Source organism: Passer domesticus, chromosome 1, assembly GCF_036417665.1.
Source record: "Passer domesticus isolate bPasDom1 chromosome 1, bPasDom1.hap1, whole genome shotgun sequence".
Lineage (NCBI taxonomy): Eukaryota > Metazoa > Chordata > Aves > Passeriformes > Passeridae > Passer > Passer domesticus.
Genome location: NC_087474.1, coordinates 127,099,258 through 127,126,541, shown reverse-complemented (window position 1 = coordinate 127,126,541; position 27,284 = coordinate 127,099,258). Strand labels below are relative to the sequence as shown.

At 36.5% G+C, this 27,284-nt stretch overlaps 1 protein-coding gene across 12 annotated transcripts in view; it reads right to left on the bottom strand.

Annotated features, from left to right (window-relative positions):
* CSPP1 (centrosome and spindle pole associated protein 1) overlaps positions 1–27,284 on the bottom strand; it is a 61,585-nt gene that overhangs the window by 6,489 nt on the left and 27,812 nt on the right. For 9 of the 12 annotated variants that reach the window (XM_064388359.1, XM_064388397.1, XM_064388351.1 and 6 more), the window contains 16 exons: positions 23,888–24,078; positions 22,877–22,995; positions 21,817–21,895; positions 21,354–21,474; positions 19,225–19,360; positions 17,085–17,231; positions 14,867–14,979; positions 13,643–13,792; positions 12,267–12,413; positions 11,429–11,533; positions 10,299–10,365; positions 8,746–8,866; positions 7,914–8,059; positions 7,217–7,357; positions 3,417–3,472; positions 2,066–2,129 (listed from right to left, as the gene is read on the bottom strand). In XM_064388359.1, coding sequence (XP_064244429.1) covers positions 2,066–2,129; positions 3,417–3,472; positions 7,217–7,357; positions 7,914–8,059; positions 8,746–8,866; positions 10,299–10,365; positions 11,429–11,533; positions 12,267–12,413; positions 13,643–13,792; positions 14,867–14,979; positions 17,085–17,231; positions 19,225–19,360; positions 21,354–21,474; positions 21,817–21,895; positions 22,877–22,995; positions 23,888–24,078 — 1,903 coding nt within the window. The remainder of the gene's footprint in view (positions 1–2,065; positions 2,130–3,416; positions 3,473–7,216; positions 7,358–7,913; positions 8,060–8,745; positions 8,867–10,298; positions 10,366–11,428; positions 11,534–12,266; positions 12,414–13,642; positions 13,793–14,866; positions 14,980–17,084; positions 17,232–19,224; positions 19,361–21,353; positions 21,475–21,816; positions 21,896–22,876; positions 22,996–23,887; positions 24,079–27,284) is intronic. The other 3 variants (XM_064388410.1, XM_064388437.1, XM_064388383.1) reach the window with 2 other exon arrangements.

Genomic DNA, 27,284 nt, shown 5'->3' with positions numbered 1-27,284 from the left:
AGGAAAAAAAGAAACTAATTTATTTCTAACTGCCTCAAACACTTTATTTCTAACTGCCTCAAGTTTCTGAGCCCTAGGAGCTAAACTCATATGTAATGCTGACATAATAGATGTCAAAATTCAGTTGGATTTTAAACCCAGCCAAAAAAAACCTGAAGCAAAACAGAGGGTAATGTTACACTCCTCTTAGGAAATGGCAAACACTGTTAAAATACACCCCCTGTATCTCACCAAAGACCCTCAGACAATGTGAGCAGCACAGCTCACAGAGAAGGCAGCCCACAGAGAGAATGACAGTTTTTATTTTTCATTTCAGAGGTGGAAGTCACCAGATTCATATTCAGAATGTTAGTAGCTATTTATGAAGCCCAAACAATGCAAAGGATAACACATTTTTAGTTAATGCATACAGCTCACTATTGAAGAACATAGTTTTCATCAGCCATAAATGATCTGGGGGGAAAACGAAAAAAGGGGATGGGGGGATTAAATATTACTAGGTTAATTTAAGCACCTCAGTAAACTGCAAGTACCAGGTGGATGGGAAGAAGAAGAGAAAAGGTGAGAGGACTATAAATGAACCTTAGGAAATAGCCAAGAACACCCCATTACAGTACTGGCAGCCTCACAGCAGATGAAAGGCACAGGCTGGATATTTATGCACACAATACTGCTGATGGTGAATAGGGATTCAAAAATGCCAATTCCAATTGGTGAAAGACAACCTGTGAAAGGCCAGCTTAGCAAGGCTTATGAAATGCAATCAGCTACAGGTCACTGGAAGCTGGAAGAGCCCTGCATGTCTGCCCTGCAGCGTGTGCTCCTCTCCATGAGCCTGTCCTGGCTGAGATGGGATATTTGGCTGCAGCCTAAACTGATGGGCTCTCCTGAGGCATCCTTTCACCACTGGGCTGTACTAATACACAGTAATCCTTAACCTGAAAAGGAAGGTATTGCAGACTGCAGAGAGAACCAAATGCACTGAACAGGGCTCTAAGAGCCTCTGCTCTTGCCAGTGCCAGGTGCTACCCTGTACTCCAGGACTTGCATGTTAACAGAATGGGCTTGAATAAACTTCAAATGAAAAATTCTGCTTTTAACCAGAGATAATAATCATTAGTTTAATGAAACACTGTTTCATTAAAAAGTACCTGCAGGACTCTACTGCATCTCCCCTATAGCAAAGAATAAAAACCTTGCAAGATGATTTCCCATAGATGACTGAAAGAAATTTCAAGATACTGAAATGCCTGCTAATGGAAAATAACATGTGAAGGCCTAAGCTGGTTGGGTTTTTCTAGAAACTGGAAATAAACCAGCACTTTTACATCCACGCATGTAAAGGTTGAATAGAGAGACATTACATGAGGCAGACTATACAAAAATCTTTAGAAAACTAAAAATCTTCTGCTTCAGATGATGAATAAGTGACAATGTCTATAAGTGTAATGTTGCAAGTGAAATGAAATAAAATGTGAAGAGCAGAAAAGTGAGTAATTTAGAATGAATTGCTATTTTATACCCATATAATCATACTTAAAATCAAGCATGCTTGTAAATCAAAAGAATAACCATGAAAAGAATTGCTGACTGTCTAAGACTTTTGCATTTCACTGTGGACAGATTACAATTGTAAGCTGTGATTGTCAATAAATTATTTGCAGCAGAACAATAGAAAAGCATTGCCAATGCTACCATTGTAACACATTCCTGAATAAATATTAACTTTTCCTTATCCAAAGCTGGGAAGATGACAAGGCTAACCTCCCAAATGAAGCATGAAGAGCAGAGAAAGATGCTTTTTCATGAAAAGATGTAAGGTGGCAAAGGGCAACTGAGCAGCATCATTAAATTTAGGAGTCATCCACACAAATCTGCTGTTGTAAAATTTCATAAATCTCTGCATTTTAATTTGGAGACATAACTTCCTAATCCTTCAAACCAATCACCACAGCTACAACCACTGCAACTTCTAAAACAGTAATAATCATTTTAGAGACACAGCTTTAGACTAAACCATGTGTCTGTACACCCTCAGCATGGTTAAGGGGAGGTAGAAACTCACCAATAAAAGCACTATCCGATTCCAACAGTGAATTTTTCTGGAATTCATTAGACTTGTTCCTGAACTACAAAAGTGAAACAGAAAAAAATGGAAATTCAGAGGCTGTAGTACATTCCTGAGGCCAAAGGATAATTAATGTAAATTAATTGCCAAACTTCTGCAAAGCAAAGAGCAGCTCTACAGTGTTAATATTCTATTAACCCTGACTTTGTGGTTCTAAAAACCCAATACATTTTTAAGAATTCATATTCTTTTTAAGCATTAGGGTTTGATTTTTTTTTTACTTTTCAGTATAAATCCCATTTGCTGAAATTGCCTACGCATGACAACTGTTGTGGTAATTTGTGTAACACAGACATTTCCATCAAGAAATTTATCTTTGTCACTCTGCATAAGGCTCAGAACAGTCAGTGCTCAAACTGAGCTTTGCACTTAAGGTTTGTATGAAGTATGGATCAAATGAAGAATGATTTCTCATGTTTAACTTATCCCACCACATACAATCTTTGACATTAAAACATTACAATAACAAATTTCTACATCATAATATCAAGCACTAAGACCAGTACTCATAGCTCACATCATGGTTGAAACCATTTATTACAGAAATCCTACTGAAGAATAATTTATGTTGAAAACCCACTCTAAAATCAAAGCAGTAGAAACTATCAGAGGAAACAGAACAAGAGAAAACAAATCTTTTACTGCAAAGCATTGCTCTGAATGAGAATTTTAAGCATTCAATTACAACTATAAAGTGCATTAATGTGATTATTTTAAAAATAAAACAGTTTCATTTCTGCATTTAGCTGTTATCCCCAAGGTTAATGTCTTTGCTGTTGCACAGTCTCCTGTTTTTCATTGTTCCAGATTCCCATGAAATACAATTGAACTCTGTTATTCAGTGTTTGAGGTTAATGCAGGATTCTCATTTGACAGCATTTTATTTTGCTCTTTTCACAAAGTCAGAAAATAAAAGCTTGATCTGAGAACAGATCCAATTCTTGACTGGCCAAGTGCATCACTTAAACCACCCGAATTCAGAGCAACTGCTTCTGGCTTGGCTTTTTCTACTAATTCTCACCCCCAGACAGCATTCTAACATCATATGAATATAAAATAAGTACCAATGAATATAAAAGGAAGAGAGTTAAAGAATCAGACCATCTCTATATACAAAGATAAGCAACTTGTATGTCAAGTTTAAAGAAGCTGTTGTTGGTGTGGACCAGAAAAAGAAGTAAATGAGTTTGCTGTCTTGTTAACTGTCATTCCTTTCTCCAAATCAGTGAAAGACACAACATTTCTCACACTTGAAAAAGTAATATAATAAAAAATATTTTATTCTTACCAGGCCCATGGTTTGTGGGTAGCTGTCCAAAGCAGAATCCTCTTGATCATCAAAAGCTACATAGACAAGAGCCAAAATGACAGGATTGACATAAAAATAATTAATAACAAAACATATTTTATCAGCTTATTATTGCAAAAATGAAGATCAGTATGCATCTCATCTTTAAATATACATATATTGTGCTGAAGGAATAGGTTTTTAAAATATTTGAATGCAACAATTATTCCAGTTTCCTTATGTAAATTTAAGTAGAATCAGAGAAATCAAACAGAAATCTGTAGTCTATTACTTCTAATCTGTTTTTTGGCTCCTGGCAGGGAATAACAACCACAGCAGGGACTGCAGAAAAGCCCAAGAGTAAATGTACATTCAACATGCTAAGCACACCACACTTCCAGCCTTCAAAGAGAAGTTGAAACAGACAGAGATTGTTTCAGAGAGGAAAGTGATAAGAATATATATGCTTTTATCTCAGGATAAACTCAGTTCTGGAGAGCACAGAGAACCATCCTGAAAGTTAAGCTGACAGTGACCCAATGCATGCTGGAAATGCAAAGAAGCAGAACTGAAGTTACTTTTCTTATTTAGTTTAAGTTTTCAAATAAATTATTTTATTAGATTGGTTTTGAGGCAGAGATTCAAGAAACAACACCTTACTCAGTGTGTAGCTGACCTTCTGTCCAGCATCAGAGCACAAGGGCTGTCAGTCCTCCTGGCCTGACCCCCAGCCCATCCCTGTCACACTGCTCCAGCCAAGCAGCACCCAGCACTGCAGCACAGCAACACCAAACCTGCCCTTGGAGCTCTCCCTCACATTCCCCAGAATAATAATCATCCAGAAGTCTGCAAAAACTGTCTCCTTTATCAGGACACAGCTAGCATTTAAAAACTTGGCGGATTTAAAACACTGATTTTTCAGTTTATAGTTTCATTAACAGCCAACATATTCCTCTATCACATAAAGAGGAAAACAAACATATCAGAGGGAAAACTCTATAAAAAGCATGTAAGGCAAAGAACACTGCTTACACATAGTGTGGGTAAAAAGGTATGCCTTTGCCACAACAGCCCATAACACATTATTTCACTCACAGTATAAAAGTACATACTGCTTTAATTCATCTTGCTTGCTGCCTTAAATCAGACAATAAAACCACTCATCTAGTTTCAGCGAGAGGAAGGTGATGAATTTGTCTCTGAGGAAAATAAACTGGAAACAGAGAGATGGAACTAATTCTCTTGCTAGGTACTCCGTGACAGACTATAAAGTTAAATGATGTTGTAAAGCAGTAGTAGAGAGAAAGAGAAAAAGCTGTTTAAGGAACCTTTAGAAGCATAAGTAGAAAATACTTATAAAAATCAGCTGCCTATCTGTCAACTAATCTAAGCTAACCTGAAGAGGCCTTTCCTCAGATGTCATCATGGAAACCTACATTATCCATTAGCAGAAGTCTCAATGACTCCATGTGCTTGAGATTAATGAAAAATTAAAATTTAAACATGAAATTAAAACTTTTTCAGACTGGTCTACTAAAATATTCTAATGGCAGAAAACCAGAACCAAGCCCCAGAGAGATCTCAGCTGAAGCCAGTGAATTATTTTTCAGCATTTCAGTCAATCTCACAAAGAGGAAGATTGAAGTCAAGCCTATACATTCCATTTAGGCATTAAAAGGTACTCACAACCATATAATTAACACAGAATGTGATACAGATGTGCTTATTTGCAACTGTGATGTTCAATTATCCATAAGCTGTATGGCCCACATTTCCTGAACACCAGCTCATCTGTCCAAGATAGAACAGGAATCATCTTTAACACTCAGCTGGATACTGAACAAAACACAGCTGACACCCTTCACAACTTGCTATCAATTCTGCTAATCTTACAGGTCTGGCAGCAGCTAACAGGTGCAAGCCTCAAAGCACCAGTGGCCAGAAAAGACATTCAGTTTTTCCAAAGCAGCATGCACAAATGTAAATATTTTCCTTCCTCATGTGCTTGGTTTTATTTAATGTCCAGATTTCACCTAAGGCTAATAAAGTCTAAGGAGCAATTCCATGGGTGACTGTGGCAAGGTGGGGGGCTGTGGGAAGATGCCAGGGGATACCCTGTGCTGGGCACAGCTGTTGCCACAATGGAGCTGCTGCAGGACACAGCAGGGCCTATCAGTCATGTTTGTGATGCCTCTGTAAACAAATTTGAGAAAGGGCAAATCAAAGCATGGCAGTAGGATTGAGGACGAATCTGTGAGAAGCAGCCCTGGAGGCACCAAGGCCAGAGGAGAAGGAGGAAGTCCTCAAGTGCCAGAGCAGAGATTCCCATGCAGCTCCTGAAGGACACTATCTACTCTATCAGTAGAGCAGATTGAGAGGTGCAAGAAGACAGAAGCAGCAGAGAAACTGCTGTGTAATGACCAAAATGGCCCCTTCCCAAGCCTGACATCACTCATTGCATCACAGAAGTAATTGGTACCTGGGGTGGTAGCAAGGAAGGGGAGCAGGGACACTGAGAATGAAGGAGTGAAACTGGGAACAGGAAAGGGGCAGAAAAGGTGCAGGCTTCATGCTTTTTATTTTCTGCTACTCAAAGTCAGAAATCAAATATTTAGGCTTATAGTAATTAGGTTAAATTTCCCCAAGTCAGATCTGTTTTGCCCACAACAGCAGCTGCTAATCAATCTCCCCATCTGCACCTTGGCCAACAAGCTTTATTCTTCCTTTTCCCCAAAGGACAGGAGTGAGGAGACATAAGCAAGAGAGCAGCCACGTGGGAGTCTGGCTGCTAGCAAAGGCTAAGCCACCACAGAAATAAAGTTACTTTCTCTTCAAAAATTTAGGTAGGCCTCTGAATTACAAAGGCAAACACTCTTCCAAGAAATCTGAATCTTGCACTCAAAACTGAGTTCATTTGTATAGGTTTAAGCAACTCTCATTATCATTTTAAATATCCTCTAAAACAACTGGAAATACTGCTCTTTCACTACTGTTTGTAAGATACCTAAATGAACCTTACCTTTGGAATTAATTGTAGCCTGCAAAAAAAGGGATAATACATCTACTCTTCACTGCTTCTGCAATATGCAGCCAAAATATTTTCCATGCTAGGCTGCCAATGTTTACTATCTTAGGACCACGTCTATTTAGTGATACAAGCAACATTTTCCTTCCAGAACCTCCAAGTAGTTACAGTATCTCACATGTGGTTTCTAAAGCAAAGGCTTTTTATGGATACAGGTTTCTGAAACTTTAAAATAAATCAACCCAAGATAATGGAAATAGAAAAAAATTTCATCCCTTAAAAGGAGATCAAGGTGAAGATACACTGCTGTATTTTAATCCATTCACAGTTCAAAGCCATCCTACTTCCTCCATGAGAACTCAAGAATTGCTCCATGGAACTCAGCTGCTAGCATTTTTTCCACAGTTCAGCAAAGGAGTTTCACTGCTCTGTAGTTTTCTCCAAGAAACAGTAACAAAACTACTTTTCCTTTAGAAGTTTTGAAGTATGTGGCACTAGTCAAATTACTTCCAGGGAACCAAAGAGAAACAGTCACAAGTCATTAAAAAACCCCAAAACTAAGTACAAAACCACAAAAGCTCCCCCAAACACTCTATCATTTTTATGTTTACATTATGATAGACTTTCAGAGTTCTGGTGTTTTAAAGTTTTGTACTGCAGTGCTGACAGTGCACTTGAAAGAAGTAAAACTAGTGTTAGTGGGTTTTAATTCTTATCAAATACACCCTACATAATTTCAAAGATTTTTGTTTATCTCAGAGCATTCATTCCTTACCTTCTGTTTCTCTCCTCATTCTCAATTTGTCAAGTTTCCTCTGCTGCTCCCTCAACAGTGCCTGCTGTTGAATCTCTAGAGTCTGGTCATCTTTTGGAGGATCAGGATACATGTGCCTCAAGACCATACGTGTTTCAGAATCTAGAGCAAAGATATGAAATTTACATTTATTCTCTAAATTAACATTTCTGAAAAGCATTTTTAAAGAAATATCTAAGTAATAAAAAAAACATTAAAAATAATAGTGGCAACGGCCAAGAGGATGAGCAAAAACTTAGCAATGATTTTACAATCTTACTATATTAAAAATACATGTTTTCTGGTAAAGAATAAACAGAAAGTTACACAGAAACCTTATTTGTTGGTTGGTAAAAAGTCAAACTCAGTCTACTTTCAATAACACCATGATATCAAATGGACAAGAAGTTTAAACAGTAGGGACTAGAAGACAGGTCAGTGCTACAAGTGATGACACAGCATTGTGAGGCCAAGAATTCCATGGAATTGCAGGAACAGCCCCACAGAGAGAGAGACACACACAAACAAAATACTGCCCACAAAGTGCATTGCATGTCCAGCAGCTCATGAAGAGCCTGATTTTTATTTTTGTCTTTAAATCCAGCGTGGAATGGAAGATAGAGGAGAAGGACAGATGTTTCCCTACCCTTCTTCATCAGTAACAGGAAGATCTACCTGCCTTTGTATTTTAGTTCATTAAATTCCCAGATATTCTGCATATTGACAGGATCTGGTGCCTCCTTCAAGGAAGGTCGCCGAACTGGAGCGTGCAGACGAAGCCTGGCCATCTCAAATATGTCCCTTGGATTCTTCTCTCTCCTCCTGCTTGACAGGTTTGAAAAACAAGCAAAAAGCAATTTAACACCATGCTGTTAATGAGCTGGATGGAAATAAAATACTGAAAATGTTCAGATCTTTTATCTTTAAATAAAACTATCAAAACAGGAAAATAAATTTGAAAGTAATGACACTACACTGCATACTGTGTTATAAAAAAGATAACCTACTTAAAATAAAAAATCCCTCATACTTTACAGAGTAGAACTAAGGCTGGTAATTAGATGTGTCTTTTCCAGCTAATTGGTATGATTAGCTAATACATTTTGGAAGCAAACCAAATTTATTAAATAAAGTATGAAAGAAAGTACTTCCTCAACAGTACAGTATTCATAAGCATATTCAGCAGCTGTAGTACTGCAGTTCACAGGCACAAATTATGCCCTAGAAAAGAAAGGTAATGAGAGGTAATTCTGCCTTAGACATCTGTTTTGGGCCACTCTTCAAGACAGAGCATTGCAATTTCCTATCTCACCAGTACAGCCATTCATAAATTTTAGGAAGAGTCTTGGAAAAATCCCAAACACATTAGAAAAATAAGTTAAAAATATATACAAGTTCTACCTTGATATTTTCATTCTACTCATGTATATTAGTCAACTAATACCAGCTAGTAACACACAGTAAGCTCCTGTGGAAAATCGAGCTTTTGAAACAGAAGATTAAATTCTCACCGTGTAATTGGTACATTATCATGACTGGCCACATTTAACAACTGCTCCTGCAGGCGCCTCTCTTCACTACGAAGCTGTTTCCTCATCTCTGATAATTCATTGATCACATTCTTCCTTTCCTCTGGAATTTAGCACAAATAATTTAAAAATAAGCCATGTCAGAGCAACTTTGCTGTCTACTTATAAACATAAGTAAAAAATAAAGGGAAAAATAGATATGAGGAAATGTTACTAAAAACAAGGATTGTACAAACACAAGAATCACAATATTTCATACACCAGAAATAAGATCAGAGTTTATATTTTGAGACAGCATAAGGACCAGAACCCCTGAACAGCAGAAAACATACAAATGTCACTGGAAGTGTTTCGCTGTATTTAAAAAAGGAAAAGCTATGGAATACAAGTGGGTGTTGCCAGCAAATAGCCTTAATCTGAAATATGCAAACCTACACAGTCCTCAGATAACAAGAACTGCAGTGGTATCTGCAAACACTCAACATCTTTTTTTTTTGTCCTGACTCAGTGTTGGATATCTGTCTGCCTAGTGCAGATTCTCTTAAGTGGTCAAGAGTTCTAACTTCAATTTTTATTACATGCTCATGTTGACTTTTCAGACCTGCTTTGGGTCTATGCTGTATTTTGTGGTCAGGACAGCATTCCTCCACAAGTTAAACCAGTTCCAGAAATTCCTCATTTTCCAAATAACATACTTATAGTTGGATATTTGACTGACTTTTAGACTTTAGTGTCCAGAACTTAGCAGGCAAGTCTTACTAGTTTAAATCCTCAGAAACGAGACTCAGTTAATATGTCTTTATTTCTCTCGTGACAGGTCTGAGTCAATCAATTTCCAAAGGCTTAATTTAGAACCACTCTGCCTTCCATTTAGTGGAAAATCCACAAATCCCTGGAATGGCCTCAGGTACTTTCTGCTGCAGGCTAGCAGCATTTGTAGAAAATCACTTACTGCTAGATTTCATGTGTTGTTTCTTATATACTTGTAAAAAAAAAAAAGTATCAGCAGAAAGATTACTGCTTTCCACCCACATATTTCCAGGGCAACTAATATTAAAAGAAACAAAGGACATCCTTCCAGCACATCTGAATTTGGAACAACCAGTGACAGCTAAGAGGAATGAGGAGAGGATTAGGCAGACTAACAAAAGTAGGTAGAATTTAAGAGTTAGAGCTGCAATGCTCTACACTCTTTTGGTCTAATCCCTTACTCCAAAACTTTCCCATTTTGCCATATTCTGGTCACAGTGGTACCCTGTTCCAAGAGATCCAGCACTTCCTATGCAGGTTATTCCATTATCAGAGTTTTTACAACAACATGTTTCCTTATGATGATGCATAATGAATGCATTTTTATTTTGTGTTAAAAATTCAGACATATCACAGTAATATATTAATAGTACTAAGAGAGAGAAAACACCGAGACAGAAATGCAAACTTTAAAAGACTCTTCTTTTGCAGGCAAGAAAAGGATCTGTAACAGAGAAGGGTTTGTTGTAATAGAAAGTGAGTTTGCAAGGAAGACAAATACCCACCTAATGAACGCAGCTGATTTCTTCTAGCAGGGACAGGTGGAGAAGGAGCTCTGGGCTGTGGAGGATCCTAGTGATCATCATCAACATGAAATGTCATTTGTAAAAGGAAAAAATTGCAGTACATTTTATTTCCTTATTTTACAGCTAATTTACATTAATAGTTGGAAATCAGAACAGTAACCTTACAGGTTGTGAATGCCTAAGGTTATTTTTTAATCTGATCTTTCTATGTATAATCCAAATTACTATGAGAATACCTATAATGCACTATTCAGAGTTCTAAACAAATCTATTCCAAGTACTGCTAAAGAAATAAACTGACCTATCTCCAGAGCATTCTTCACATTTAGGAAATTTAGGGATAGCAATGGTTTAAAGTGTGACACAAAATATTCTCTGAAACTGCACTATGAAGTATTAGCTCAGTTCAGACAAAGAGTTGGTAAAAAAAACCAAACACTTTCTCAATAAAAAGACAGAAATCTGGCCTGAGATCCAAATGTCATAAGCAATTATTTAATCTACTCTCTTCTAGGAGAAGTTTATTTTAAAAGCCAAAAAAGCCCCAGAGAAGACTATCAAGTAAAAGAAATGAGAGGTCTCAGCACCACTACTGTAAGTCATTTATGATGCAGAGAAGAAAGCAAAGCATATTAAAAGTAATAATCTTCTCGTACTTTGAAAAACAAAGATTACACAAGAATGTCAGTAGCTACTGAAATCAACATTAAACTTCATGCCTGAGCGAAGTTCTTCTGCGAGTGAAAACAATGAGCTGCTAGATTATATGTAAACTTTCTTATCCTAAATCTTGAGATCATCAGACCCCTGGTAAGGGTCTGGACAGTGTATGTCCTCTCCAAAATGAGGTACTCATTCCTACAGAAAATGCACATGCAGAAAAAAAAACTAAAATAACACACCACCAAAAAAAAAATCTTCAACACCTGAAATAAAATTTGAACTTTAAATTTCAGACCTCCAAGACTGATTGATGTAAAGACTGTCTCGTTATCCGTGGCATTGCAGTAATAACTGGCAAATTATAAAAACCTGGCATGATTTAACACACGGTACTTTCTTAAATAAACCAGTAAAGTTTGCTCTAACAATCTTGTGCTATAACATACTTGTGCACAGTAAGACAGACGGCTCTCAGCAGAGGGAATCCTTTCCTCTTTTCTCACTGATTTGTTCTGCAGAGCGGGAACGACGGGTGAAGATTGTCGTGACAACTGCAGGGAAGAAACCAAGACTGAAACTACATCCTTGTAGCTCCTCAATAAAGTGTTATTTTGGACAGGCAGTTTTGTTAGTGTTTTCCCTTTGACAGAAAGAAATGTTCCTAAGTGCATAAAATGACTGCAAAAATTATTAAATGTGATTTTTGTTCTCTACCTATAGAAATTTTAATACTTTTTTTCTATGCTGCAGGGTGTTTTTTTCTAAATTTATATTTCAGTTATAGATCTTTTTTCCTCTAGACATTTCCTTTATGTCTGTCTATTTTAGAGAAATTACAGAAATTCAGTACAAATTTACTTAGATTTTGTCCATCAGAATTCTATGCAATGGATTTCTTACATCATCCAGGTCAAAGGAAAATAATTAAATTACCAAAAACATGATTTTTTTAAGATGAACAGTCCTACCAGTCCTCCAATAAACAATTTTATTTATATTTATACCTCAGCAAATGCAGGTCACACTTTCACAGCAGATATAAAAATTGAGTGCAAATTATTCATCTTGCTTTTCCTGTTTTTTAATGCAAATTTGATCTACAAGGTAAGTTTCTACTGCAGTATGACTGATTTTTCCATCAGCTGTTCTCTGTGCATTAAGTATACTGCAGTTTGATAAACTGAGAGGGGAACAACACTGAAGGCAGAGGTCTAAGAAATCATGTGATTTTCTTAAAATCCAGTTGTTTTTTAAAGTTTTCTAAGAAAAGTCACTTAAACATACCATCTTCTTTTCCTCTTCCTTCTCTTTTTTCTCAAAATATTGTCTGAGCTGTTCCTCTCGCTTTTCTTCTTTTTCTTTTCCTTGTTTTTCTGCCTCTTTTCTCCTTTCTTCACCTAATTGAATTATTTCTTTATTTTTCAATCTTCGCTGTAACATAATTAATACATTAAAAAGGCTCATTTAATAATTTGCTTTCTTTCTCTTTGATAAGTTAAAACTACACATCCAAGTGATTAGTATGAAATAAAAAAGCATACTTCATTAGTCTGACTTCAAATATCCAAATTAAAATATATCTCATGTAAATATCAAACAGCAGCAGCCCTGGGTCTGCTAACGTCATGAAAGAGAATTCCTAATAACTTCTATAAACACCAGTTTGTGACCCTCAGATCTGCCATCAGCTAAGGCTAAACTGTAGGAGTCATTTCCAGAAATTAGGATTCATACTAATTTTTGGAAATGAAATAACAAACATACTGCAGACATGCACCACAATATCACAAGACCACAGAGAAATTATCATCTGGTCTCAGTTTTAGTCGTGTGACTGAATAGCAATGACACCAGGTAGCTCCCTACTCTCTGCCACAGCAGCTGTGGTATCCAGAAGACAAGGCTCATCCAACAAATCTGCTCATACTAGGGAAGGAGAATTTAGAATACAAGATAAATGTTCCATCTTAGAAATTTTCAAGTCCTACATCCTAATCTTATCTTCCATAATCCCCCAGGGCACTAAAAGACTCTTCCTTCTCTGATAGCCTTGTGTGCTCTTCCTACAATTATTTATTACATTCTAAATAATGCAAATTTATTAAAAAATGCAAACCCAAGAAATAAAAATTTGGGGTATGAATTACCCGTGAATTAAATCCATGGGTATTGATTTAGGTTTGAATTTACATCCGTGAAAAGCATTCACTAGATGTGCTTGGCATTCGTCCAAAACAAATTCTCTTGGCCAATTCAAAAAAAGTCTTTACAAAATATTCCTGCATAGGTACATTTTTCAAAAAATTCTATAAGAACTAGATTTAAGACAAAACCTGGAATGATATTTTTTTAATTCACCAATTTGATAATTTGGCCTTACCACCAATTTCTTTTAGAAAAGAGAGCACCAGTGTCATTTACAAAATTACAGGTTTTTTTCCTGAAAGAATTAACAATACTTCAAGTTTGTAGTATGGCATGAAGAGTGAGAAGAATGAGCTAGTTAATGCTGACAATCTTCCACCTCTCCTCTGACTAATGCAGACCACTTAAAAGCAAAGACCAATTCACAGGACACTTCTCGGCTTACCTTCCACACAACAAATTTTAGAAAGGGTTAGTTTAGGATGGAAAGAAATCAAAGTATCAAAATACTACACCTCCTCATCTTTCCTCCTTTTCTCCTCTAGTTCCTCTTCATATGCTTTTTGAATCCTCATCCTCTGCTCTGCAAGTCGTTTTTCCTCTTTTTCTTCTTCTATTCTAAGTTTTTCTCGCTCTGCTTCTTCCCTACGTCTCTTTTCTTCAATCTTTAAAACAAAAGAAGTATTCAACTGTCAATAGCCAGTAACAGTCTGATTAACAACATTTACCACCATGAGTTTTGCAGTACCTACTTGCAAAATCAAAAGCTATATGGTGCAACCAAAAGAATCCTAGAGCCTGTCCTATATTTCAGCTTCAGAATTCCCTTAAAATGAGATTCTATTTTACTATTACTTTTTGGCCATCAGAGCCACTCCTCTACAGGAAAACTACTTATAAACAGTACTAGTAAAACCAGAGTATTTCCTAACTATTGCTCTATTCAGAATGTAGTGAAGTAACACTTTTATTCACTGATTAAATAATGGAAGATAGGAAACCAAAAAGATATGGTAATTATCTTTTTCCATTCCACAACTGCAGTATTATTAGACAAAGTGTTGACTTACTGAAGCAAAAGTTCTGCCCATTCTTTACTCTATTTGGCAGCCCTGTGCATGGAAAAAAGCCCTTGATCTTTTCTTTTCAAGAGATCCACATCAAACACTGTGTGACTTTAGTAGTCTCTTAAATTATCTATTATTTCCTTGATAATGGTATTTAATTCCACTGATATTTAATGCAGCATAAGATTAAATGTGAAATGTTATGGACAGAAGACATAAGCTGGTTGAGGAACAACTAGGTTTTATATACCCATCAATAAATAACTACACTATGACTGATCACCATTTCATTTTGATAAATGTGCATTTTTGTCATGTAGACCTGCAAGGGCAAACATCTTGGTTTCTGTAGTCATTTATGCATGCAAACCTTTACTCTATGCACAGTTTCAGAACTCAACACCATATTTAGAGAGCTGTACTTCAAAAAAAAAAAAAATAGAGTCTAGATTAAAGAAGCCAACTATTAAGAAATGCTTGTCTAAGCAATGATACTATGTAAGCCAAAATCCAAGAAACTCTATAGTATGTAGCTTTTAGTACATCTCTTGTGTGCAGAATTGGCTGTGATAGCACAGGTAAGGTCTTTGGTGGGCAGTGTTGATTTACCCTGAGTGTAAACCCTCTCTTTACAGTTTATTTCACGGGATGATATCTGGCACAAGCATTCACCTGTAGACGCAGGAAGTTCTTGTAGGATTCCTGTCGCTTAAGCTGCTCTGGAGATGGAGGTTCACCAAACACATTACCTCGAGCAAAAGGAGAGGCCTGTGCAAATGTAATACCTAAGGGAGGGGAAAAGGTTACAGATGACAAACAAACTTAAGACAGGAAGCCAGAGTGAGGAAGGGGGAATCTGAGACACTTGGTTCAAAAGGAAGCTTATGGCAGTCGTAACTCAAGGCTATAGCTGGGCTTGAGAGTTCTTACATTTTCTGCCTGCAATAATTGCCAGGTTTTAACTGTTTAATACCACCCAATCGAGCTGCATTTCTACAAAATAACACCTAGTAAAGTCATCTATTCTACTGTTCAATCTGCAGCTTAGTATCTAAGAACATTACCTGCAAATTAATTAGAATAGCAAATACTTTACACCTCATAGCTTTACTGCATGCAATTCCTTTTACTTAGACATACAGTTCTGTTCCTCAGGTTTATTCACTCTTTAAAAACAGAGCATCCTAACAGAACAAACGTTTACACAAAATAGCAAAGGATGCTACAAAAAGCAAAGCCCCAGACTGGCAAATAAAATTCTAAGCAGTCAGAAATCTGAATTCTGTCAGTATAAAGTATTTTCTGTACTATCAAGTTTGAAGTGTCAGGTTTCTTTTAGCCCTGAGTTACGACCACAACATAACCATACCACCCCCAAAGCTCCAGATAGGAGGATTAATTCAGATACCACACAGAGCAGGTTTTGCAGAACAGAATCCCTACAAGAAGCAGAGGAGAAAGAAACGAAGTAAAGGAAAAGCAGAGTGGGTTGTGTTAACTTTCCAGCTCATGCAGCATGTTCTTCACTCCTATCATGTCTGCTCTGAAGGATAGTCCCTCAAAGATGTGCAAGAGCAATAGCTCCACTGAGCTGAGATGAACATTACATTTCCCTATATGGTAACACCCAAGTCAGATGAAAGCATAAATAACACATTAAAGTATTCCCATAGGAATGCACATGTTTACTGCTACAGCCTAGCCTTAGGAGCATGTGTTTGCATATCAAGGAGTACACTTTGAGATTATTTTTCCTTACATGGAAGCAATGCTTGAATCCTTCCAAAATGGAACTAAATTTACATGTGGCTCTTTCATGATGGAGATACTTCCATATAAAAAAGCAGAATAAATTTTATACACCACTTAGAAGCCATGGGTGCAAGACAGACAAGTTACTGTGGAAAGTATCAAGGAAAATGCCCGCTGTGTACCAGCTACTATCCTGCAGGTTCCTCTTTTAACAGGGCAGTATACCAAAAATCCCACAAAACCAAGTAACCAAACCCACCAAATCATACACAAAGCCACCCTATTACGTGGCTGATTAAATTCAACATGCAAGACTATAAAGATTCCATCACTGATGTGCTCCACCTTCTGATCCCAAAATAAGTGATCTAAACAGGGGGCTCTTGGCTGTTTAACATTATTACTTTAACAGCCTTCCTGTTTCACTTCTTACTAAATGGTTAAATATACAACCTGTATATTGTAATACCATGAAATTCTTTATTAAGAAGTGCAACAATTCAAAGATAAGGAAAAGTAGCATCTAAGCTGAGAAGACCATCACCAATCCTGGCCTTTGCCCATGCTAAACTATGGACAGATCTGGAGTAACACAGTGCTCTCATTTAGATGCCTCAAACAATGTAAGAAGATAAACATGCATTAGCTTTAAAATATGAAAATATATCAAAATCCTTAGAACTTGGAGGCAGTACACAGGGCTCCATACGTACCCAATCAACCTGCAACTGTTTAGAACTTGTTAAGCTAGTTACTGTACCAATCTCACCTTAACCTCTAACATCATACACCTGCAGACCTCCTTTTATTCCACAGTCTCACCTACTACACAGCTGTATTTTACTGTGTCATTTAAAAAGAAGACAAACACGTACAAAGATTTAATTAGGAAATCTGGAAAACTAATAGACTGATCCTGACTCTTCAGGGCTAAAACGGCTTTAGTTATCATTACTGACAAGACAGATAAGGTTTTAAGAGTACAGTAACAGCAATGAAGAAATTTGGGAAAGGAGCATGGTACTGATTTCACAGGTGGACAGCACTAACACTATCAAAGGACTACCAGAAAGAGGAAAAGATTTTGATCACTAAGACTTATGGATAGTTAGAGGGGTAATACAGTATTCTTAAAAACCTGCTATTTTATTTGTAGATGCTTCTGAGTTCTCAGGTCTTGAGGAGGCCAAATTTAGGTCAACAATAGCCCTTTTATCTTCATACAGTCTTGCCTCTGGATTATGATATGCCTCTCCATTTCGCTTGTGCATGACATTCAAGTCCGCTAAAGGAAAGGGGAAATAACTGTTTGTAGTGTTTTAATCTCATAAAGACATATTCACTGTAGATTCTCCAAAATACAGGGGGTTTTGACCAGATTCCACTTCTCCTGAGCATATCAGCTATGGGAACAAAAAATTCAGGCAAAGACAAGAATACATAGGCTAAGGGTGAGATTCTAATAATTAGCTTCTATTAACTAACATTAAAATATACACTTTGTCACTTTTCTTTTGTCAGGAATGATTCTTCACAGCAAACCTCCCTTCTCCCCTACCTCAAAATGCTATTAATCAGAAAGATAAAGAACTCAAAGACAAAACTGACTGTCAAGTCTGTGTTGACATATTTAGAAACTACCCTTTCTTCTATCTCCTTAAAGCTGTAAAATACTTTTGAGTTTAGTATTGATATTTTAAGCACTGAATCTCCCTAATTACTGTTGAGGGAAATAAGTGCAATTGAAGCATTGAAGCATATTTTGGTCTTCATGTCTTCAGTAATAATCCAGGTGCAGATTTCAATATGTAAGCAAATCAACATTATGTGACATTTCATCAAAATTTACATGGTGCCTGATCAAAGATGTTAATTTCAGCTGATTTTGAAATGTTACCATACTACACTTAGAAGGCTCATTTCAAAACAAAAAAGCACTGTACAATTTCCAGATTACCTTTTGAAACAGTGTTTCTGATAATTATGAATTACTGTAGTCATTTAAGCACACAGATTCCAAGAACTTTAAAATCCATGCCTCTCTGTAACGCAGCCTTTCCATATATCAGAGTCTCAAAAGCTATTTACAGACATTCTTAAGAGGATAAAATGATAAGTCACACCACATACAAAAGACATGTCAGAAAGCATCTCCTGTTTCATGACACTTGACTCATAGGCCAAGCTATGGTGGGAAAAGTATTTTACATATTTAATTCAAGAAAACAGGGTAAGAAGCTTCTCTGTCTTGGTTTCTCATTTACAGACAGAGATAAACTTCTCAGCAGCTATGTGCAGAGCTCAGGCCAGTATGAGACCTTTAGATTTCCAGTCACACCACTGTTGAAGCCTAGAGGAAGAAGCCAAACACATAAATGCAGTGCCTGAATTCAGGCAGTATGAACACCTCTATCTGCCCTGAGGACAAACACAAGCCTGGATCCTTAATACAAGCTTCTAAACTTGTAATTTGGTCACAAAATCTTTAAAAAGCATTTAAACTTTACTCACTATTCTCAAAATATACTATTAATTTTGACATATGTTGATCAGGTGTCATACTAAAACTAAACTAAACTATAACTAAAATTAATCACTTTTGTATACAAATGGTTATCCAGTAAATATTTAACAATTTACTGGAAGGTTCATAGATGAACAACCTGGATCATAGCTACTTTCCAGCTCACTACTCCCATCTTGTATAAAACAGCACTTGGTAAAAAGCAAGCCTTAAAAAACATTACTGCTTAGTGCTCTTCATATAACCATTTACCAGCAGTGTTACTTTGGGAAGTAAAAATAGTCCACTTAGCTTTGTATATTTATATAAATCCATCTCCATTTTTCATATCACAAACAGAGATTTCTAAGCCTAGAAATCATTTTTAAAAAGAAAAAAAAAAACCAAAAAAACTAAAAACCTGTTCCTAGGACATGCTTAAATAAAAATTGCACAATAGACTTTAACATTTTTGTATTGCAAATGATTCTGACAGCTTGTTTTCCTCCTTTTCCTTTTACAACTGCATTGTATCTTCACTTATAGTTGACATATCCTGTGTTTCCCACTTTGTTTGGATTGTACTCTTTGAATGTTTCTACAGAAATCAAAATAACAACTCTATTATTCGTGGAGTGCATCTCCTTGAAACAAGTCTTATTTGTCACGGGCTCCCAGTGTTACCCAACAAGGAATAATATGGCTGAATAGAGCCCTTACGAGGGCAAGAAAACATCAGTCTTGAAAAGACAACCCATAATTTTCACAAACATACTTATCAGATTTCCGTCTGCATCTTTGAGAGGAGCACCACCACCACCTCTTCCCCAGGGATTGTAATTCTTCATTTCTGCTTCTAACTTCTCCTTCTCCTCTCGCTCTTGTCTGCGTCGCTCTTCTCTCTCTCTTATCTAAAAACAAACCAGCCAAAGTCAGTTCCACAATAATATCACATTAAGTAGAAGTTTAATAAAAAGTTAACAGAGAATACTGAATGCTGTCATTATTTATTTCCCTCATCTACAGCAAGCAAAGCCAAAGATCACCATCTACACTGCAGACAGTGCATTGAGTTCTGTTGTCAAAACGCGCTCGTCCAGTTGTGCATAATCAGAGAAACATCCTACACATCATAAAACTGCCAAGTTCCAGAAATGTCCACATGTGACATTTGCACTAGATCAAAAGTTCCATATCTTTGGATCTTTGATACAGATGATTATACTGGCTGAAAATTAAAAAGGCAAAATTCTACAATATTACTGCATTTACTTCTCTCAATCTGCTAGGTTTTGTTCAACCAAAACGTAGACTGGAGATGACTCCAAATAGTAAATGCCTTAAAAGAATGTTACACAATTCTATAACCATTCATAAAATAGTTTTCAGTGGTTATTCACTATGATCTATGTAACACAGTAATGTTCATATGCTTTGTTCTTCTTTTTCTTCAAAATCATTCATGGAATTAAGTCTCCTAATTTACAGAATTTATAAAGTGAACAGCTGTTAAAAAGTCCATCTTTTACTCAAAGCTTTTAAAATATTAACTATTTATGCATTTGAAATATATTAATGTATTTTTCTTAAGTTTATTTCTCATGTGTGTTAGAAAAACATTTCATTAGATAAATATAATTAGATAAAACACAATGAGGGTGGTGAGGCATTGGAACAGGTTGCCCAGAGAAGTTGTGGATACCCCATCCCCTGAGGTGTTCAAGGTCATATTGGATGGAGGGATCAGACAGCATGGTCTAGTGGAAGGTGTCCATGGCAGTGGGGTTGGAACTAGATGATTTTTAAGCTCTCTTCCAACCTAGGCCACTCTATGATTTTTTAATATCCTTTCATCAAGCAATCACAATTTCATAGGAGATATAATGAGTAGACAAAGACCCATCTAGCCCCTTCAAATGTTTACAAAAATCATCAGTCAGGTTTATCTAATGCAAAAAGAAGAATATCCTAACTGCTTTCAACCATAAAAACTATGAAAGACTGTATCATGCCGTGTTTATTACACTTTTCTGTTAAATTGTGCAGTCTCTCATATAGGAAGGTAATACTTACTTAGGACTATAATGAGAAAAGAGAACTTCTCTGAATGCCTTCAGACAACCACATGTACAGTATTTAACACTATTCCTAAATGGTTATTCTATTCTTTATTTCTACTTGGTTGACAGCCTTTCCTTTATCCCTTATGCACAAACATAATTAGAACTACAGTATTTTTATAGGTATTATTTATGTCTACTAAGGAAAGACATAAAAAATAAGAAAATGTTAAGTGCCCCTGAACTGGGTTCTAGGAAAATTTCTGCAAAAGTAACGTGTTTCATCATGGTCAAAAACATTTTATAACTACAAACTCCCACAAGGTGCAGCAGCAAAAGGCCACTAAAGTGAGTGTAGGACTCAGATGTCTACTGGAACAGGAGACCCCAAAAAATTGCCTAGTCTATCAAAAGAGAAGCTAAAAAGAAGTAAGACACCACCAACAAGCACACTGGAAATAAACATGAGGCAAACCTTTGAATAAGTGTCCAAATGATCATGAAGAACTTACAGAAATTACACTGTTCCTAATAATTATAGAAATAATAGAATATCAGAGCAATACAAGCCATTCCTTTTAAGATGCAGGTTCTTATGTTCATTCCTGGAACTGATCTGTTTGCTGTAACATTCTTAACATTCTCTCTGCCTTTGACAAAAAATTTGGAGAGCTTACTGTCCATCTGAAGAGCTGAAATGAGCTGAAGTAGGGTCAGAGGAAGGAGAGTCAAAAAGCCTTTCATTAGTAAGCTACATAGAAGTCCCTGAAAGAGTACTATAGTTACAACCATTATATGTCAAAAAGTAAAAGAATGAAGAGTGAGAAGCTTTATCACTCAGTACCTGCTGTTGTAATTCTTGTTGATAAGATAATGTTGCCTCTTTGGAAGGCTTTGTTTTTTCTTCAGAATACATTCCCACGCTTCTTTGTCTGTCTCCTGTGTTCCTCTGTCCAATGTTATTTCTAAATTGAAAAATCACACATATAAAAGAAAAACATCACAGAGTCCAGAGTAGGGTAAAAAATTTTTTTACATCCTTTCCTGAAGTATTTAAGAGCTGTTGTTTCCCATAGCCTGGCAGATTATAATCCTAAACAATTTCTTAAATCCATATGAAAATAGCAGTTCACTGAATTATTCTTTTATTGTCTAGATAGAAATCCTCGATTAGAAGTTTGAAGAGCTGTCTTTAACACATTTTATTTCAAAGGCATATCTGTTCTCAGCAAAATATTACCAACATGAAAAAAAAAAATCAATACATATAAACACACACAAAGAATATGAATATAGATAATACTTACATGGGTTGCCCTACTGGAACTTGGCCTAAAGGAGGATCCAGACTAGGTGTGGGTTCCATTCCCATCATACCTGTACCATCTGCACAGTAAAAAAACAAAACAAGCCATATTTTAAATTTTGAATGCTCAGATATAAATATTTGTCATTATCTAAAAGAAGAGAGTTTACCACTCAAACTCTGTGAGTATAGAATACACAGAATTCTCAGCTTCTATAACAAACTCATCTAACCCTTAATGCCCTCTAAAGCAAGAAATACAAAGCCAAGGTACAAATCTATTTCTTAAATTCAACTAAATCCCTTTAGATTTTACAAATTACCTCATTAACATATTTTACATCAAATAACATAATTAAATTACTTCGCTCAATGGTGACACATCCTCATTCTTTCCAAGTCATTCAAATCAACTAGTAAAAGAGTTTTTTCCTAAGTTTTTTTATCCTTTACCTTTTCTATGAAGATAGCACAAAAATATTTTAAAGTATTTCTGATTTTTTCTCTAAAAAAAAAAAAAAGAAAAAAGAGAAAAACAAACGCCACATAATTCAGTCCCTCCCTACACAAATCACAATAGTTTCAATCATTAAATCATCATGAAGCAAAGGACAGACAAAAAAGGAGTTCTTAAAATATAAAAGCAGACCACTTCATACATTATTTTAATACATTTAATATATTAATAAATATCTTTAAAATATTGATAATTATATCTGAAATTGTAACAACACAAACATGTAATTAATTATTTAAGTGATTTTAGGAAATAATGTTTTAATTACAAATATTATAAAGAAAATTATCTGAGAGGCATAAAAGGAAAAAATCTGAGACTAGAGCTTGTTCAAGCTTGTTCAAGTCACAGCCCTTTTTGCTGCTGGAGAAAATTACTTTATTCAAAAACAGTATTGAAAGAAAAAGCCCTTTTCATTCAATACACATCTTAAAAATGGGTTTAATTTGCTGTTACAAGTTCTACATTGTTCATCATTTAACTAGACCAAAAGCAATCATATGCATCACTCTAAGAACCAAGCCACCTAAAATCATCAACTTACAGTATGCAAGAGCAGGATCCAAAGGATTCCTAGCCCCATAAAAGTAATAAGCATCATCATAAGGTGTTTTATAGTTGTCTGTCAAAACTGGTGCTGGAGGCGGTGGCAACGGTGCAAGCCTTAAAGAAAACAGGGACATAATTCCTTAGTATGTTGTACAACTGAAAAGATATCATCAGAAGAAGTGGGGGAGGAGAGAAGGAGAGGGAGGGAAAGAGAATAGAGCAGGGCCAGGGAGAGAAAGAGAATTCATTACAGAAATATTCTAAATTTAGGTCAGCTGAAGATCTCTCATTAGTGGCATGCAGGAACAAGATGCAGTGAGTCTCAGCAGGGAATTAACCTTCCCTGAGGGAGTAGTAGGTGAACCCAGACTATTCCAGAGATCTAAAGAACATAAAACAAGCACGCCTTCTTTAAGTGGCTCATTAATGGTACTTCCTAGCTACATCAGTAAAGAAAACAAGGCAAGATCTGGTCAAAGGGTGAATAGCACAGTGCAGCTTCAGCCACGTGCCTGAAGCTCCTTCTCTCCCTGAACAGTTTAGTCACAATCACAGCACCTAGTGGAAGCTGTCCTTGCCTACAGTGCATTTCTGAGCTCAGCCCTGGGAGACTGCTTAATTAATAGGAGCCAAATTGGTGCCATACCAACCTTCTGAAAACATGGACTCTGCAGGGCATGGGCCCAAGCATTCTCACAACATGATTCAGTATTACAGAGAGAGATATCATTTCTACAGATCAAATTTATCCTACACTAACATCCACTATGAGAGAGCTGCCTCCAGAAATAATGCAGCCTCCATGGACACTTTCAAATAAACTATGAGGAAACTGACATTAAAAGTTTATTCCAGTTAGTTTTCTGTTAATTATCAAAATATTATTTCTACGTTCATCAGTTCCTTGGAGAAGGATCAACACTACTACTGAGCTCTATCTCAGCAGTAATAACATGCTAAACAACAATCTTATTTAAAATGTAAAATGAACATGATGGTGAAGCACCTGGGAGCTACCATGTCCCCAAGACTGCTGACTACACCCCTCTGAAATTCTTTATCACTCTGAGAGTCTTCATTCACTGGAGAGGCTGAACGGGCTGGCATTGGAGTTTGGAAAGCCACCCTGGGCCTTTCAGGAGGTAACTTCTCTTCAAAAGCTCTTGCTGTGAAGCCAAACTGCTTCAATCTATTTGGCTGAAGGGAAAAAAAAAAAAAAGAAGTAAGAAAAAGAGAGAAGAAAAAAACCAAAACAAAACAGTTACCTTATTACTGGGAAATATTCTGAACCTCCACTTATGTTGGGTTAAACACTTCACTGGATCCCAACTTTCAAATTACTGCATTTCTTTCTCCCAGTGATCTACTGAGAATCCAGTATTACAAGGAAATCCAGCAATTTTATCAGAGATTTACAAAAAGTAACCTTATCATTGGTTTCAGGAAGTATATAAATCTAGTTAATATCCAGAAAAATGAACATTTCCAGAGGTGTCTGTAGAACAGTTTATCTACAGCTACCAGTTTTCCACAGTGACAGTATTCTCATATTATGCATAGAAAAGTTTCTGAAGTCCTTCCCCTCCACCTCAAGATTGAAATAGCAATCAGTAAAAACTAAAATCAAATACACACTGAGACTTTTTCCAATAAACATTTCCTTGCAATACCATTATTTTATTTTTTAAATTCCTTTGATCTTATTAATTTTTTTCAACCACAAAAATTATGAGTTTTTGGGGGGAGTTCTTTTTAAACCCGAAGTAGCAAATATTTATTCGTAACTGTCAGCCTCAGAAGAAAGTCAAAAGCAACGTGCAAATAATGTGAAGGCATGCAAGTCAGTTTCAGAACTATTCTACTACAGCCAGAAAGCCCTTACAGCAACTCCTCTGCATAACTATTGCAATGTTTGTTTCAATAAGGCAAGATAATAGAAGAATGGGGAAAAATCATACACTGTATAAGTAAAAGAGATTTTGTTCTGAATTCATTGGTCCTAATATTGAAGTTCTTCAACTAACATGCATTTGGAGAAAGTAATACCCAAAACCAGCTACATATTAAATATCTACCAGAAAACCATATACCCTACAATATGGAAATATTTCAACAGAATATTAAATCTTTACCTCCTCATCATTTAGCTGCAAGACAGTATATACAAGGCAGTTAGTACTCACCAATCAAGGACTACAGCGTTTACATAAAAATTCTCAACATTTACTAGACATGAATATTTGCTTATAGCATTTAACTACAAATTCCTAGATTTGAACACAGAATTAGATAATGATACTAGCTAAAGCATTTGAATTTTATAAAGCAGTCTACAGACTTTTTGTCTTTTCAAATCCAATGTCTTGAGCTGCAGAACATTTAAAACAGCCTTTCTCACTAACAACTTTAATATGAAAGCATTCCCAAAGTGCCCCAGATTTCAGCTCTACTGCTGATTTCAGATGTGACTTCAGTACTCAGTTCATCCTGGGGATTGTTTCACTTTAAACAAGCAGCACATACAACAGTCTACATTTATAGATTCTTAATCAGGCATTGCTATTTAACCAACCTGTAATTAATCAAGAAATGCACCTAATTAGAATCTCTCCCTGAGAGGCAATTTAAAGCTAACAGTGACTGATGCTTAATGAATGTAGCAATTCAACTTAATTGAAGGCTTTCAGCTAAATTAGTGCTTTTAAAACACTATGCATGCCGTGTACTTGCTCTAGATAGAATTTTGTTCCTACAACAGGCACTTTGCAGACTCTGACTGAGATGTGTATGGTATATTGAGTGCTGCAGCACAGCATGCTTCTGCATAGTCAGCTTTGATTACACAGAACTGTTTACACTAACCTTGCAGCCTGCTGAGCCAGAAGAGCCAGCATCCTCTGCTCAGCTCTGCCTCCTCCCCTGCCTGCTTCCCAGCTGTACCCTCTATTCCTCTCTTTCACCATGTGAATCCCTGATCAGCCAGCTGACCCCTCTATACCAACTAAAGCAACAAAAAAAGTTCAGATTTTTGCCAGATAACTGAGCTGAATGAGTTTGAAACAGGGACCAAATAAGCATGACAGACACTTTATGCAGTGAAGGCAGGAACATACAACCAGACAGGTGGTTTTCCTTCCCTTTTAGGAGTAAGAATTTTGATTCAGCTTCATTGCTTGTCTGTGTGCATTCTCAGTCTCCTCTCTCCCAAGTTTCACAGAAAAAAAGAAATGGTTTCACAGAATATTCAGAGTTGGAAGAGACCCACAAGGATCTGACTAATAGCATCTTACAGCTAGCAATTCATCCCCCTTCCTTTTCTAGCAGAGGACCGTCCTTCCCCTCTGCTGAGCCCTCCAAAAATGGCACAAGTTTCAATCTGCATCAAAGCATTCCCCAAAAAGAGCACTGGTAATAATTTAAACCAGTAACCAGTTAACTTAATAACCAATCTATTCTTTCTTGAAAGATACCACCCTACATCCTAAACAGCACACCTCCACCACACCCAACCTGCAATGGCTTTGGGCACACAGCAAGTGCATGCAAATCACACAAGTCCTGTCAGTCTCTGCAAGACTATCAGCCTCCTAATAATGTTACTGGTGCTGACAACCCACTCCTGCTAATCAAAATTTTTAATGTAATCACCACCTTACTAAGGAAGTGGAGACAGTAGTACCTCTGCAGTAGGTCTTACAAACAGCACAATACCAAACAACTTGCTTTTTACAAAATCCTATAAAAATGCTTGTAAACCTAAACACTATATTGGATCACTTAAAAAAATTACAAATTTTAAATTAAAAACTGTTAAAATGAGATCAATGCATCTGCAAAACAACCTTTTTTTTTAATTGAGAGAAAGCTTTGTGCAGCATACTTTGCATTCCCAAAGAAAGGTTACTACTGTGTGCATTTAAGAGGTTATCACTGGACACTAGGTCATTCTTTCCATGATACCCACTGTTGGTACAAATTTCTGTTTTGACACAGCAAAAGAAAATGCTCAATAATTTCCATGAAAATATTTTCCTCTGATGCTGAAAGTATGTTTAATGACTTACAGCCTGTGCTGCTTTTGGCTAGGGAAGAGTTAATTTTCTCCACAGTGTCTGGTGTAGGGCTGTGTTTTCTATTTGTGCTGAACATAGGGCTGATAATATAGAGGTGTTCTTTTTTATTGCTGAGCAGAGCTTACATAGAGCCAAGGCTTTTTCTGCTTTTTCACCAGCTGCCATGCTGGTGAGGAGCCTGGGTGCGGCTGGGAGGAGACACAGCTGGGACAGGTAACCCCAACTGAGCAAAGGGATATTTCAGACCACAGGACATCATAGTCAGTACAAAAAGTGGGGGGAAGAAGGAGGAAGGGGAGGATATTTGGAGGGATGGTTTGTCTTCCCAAT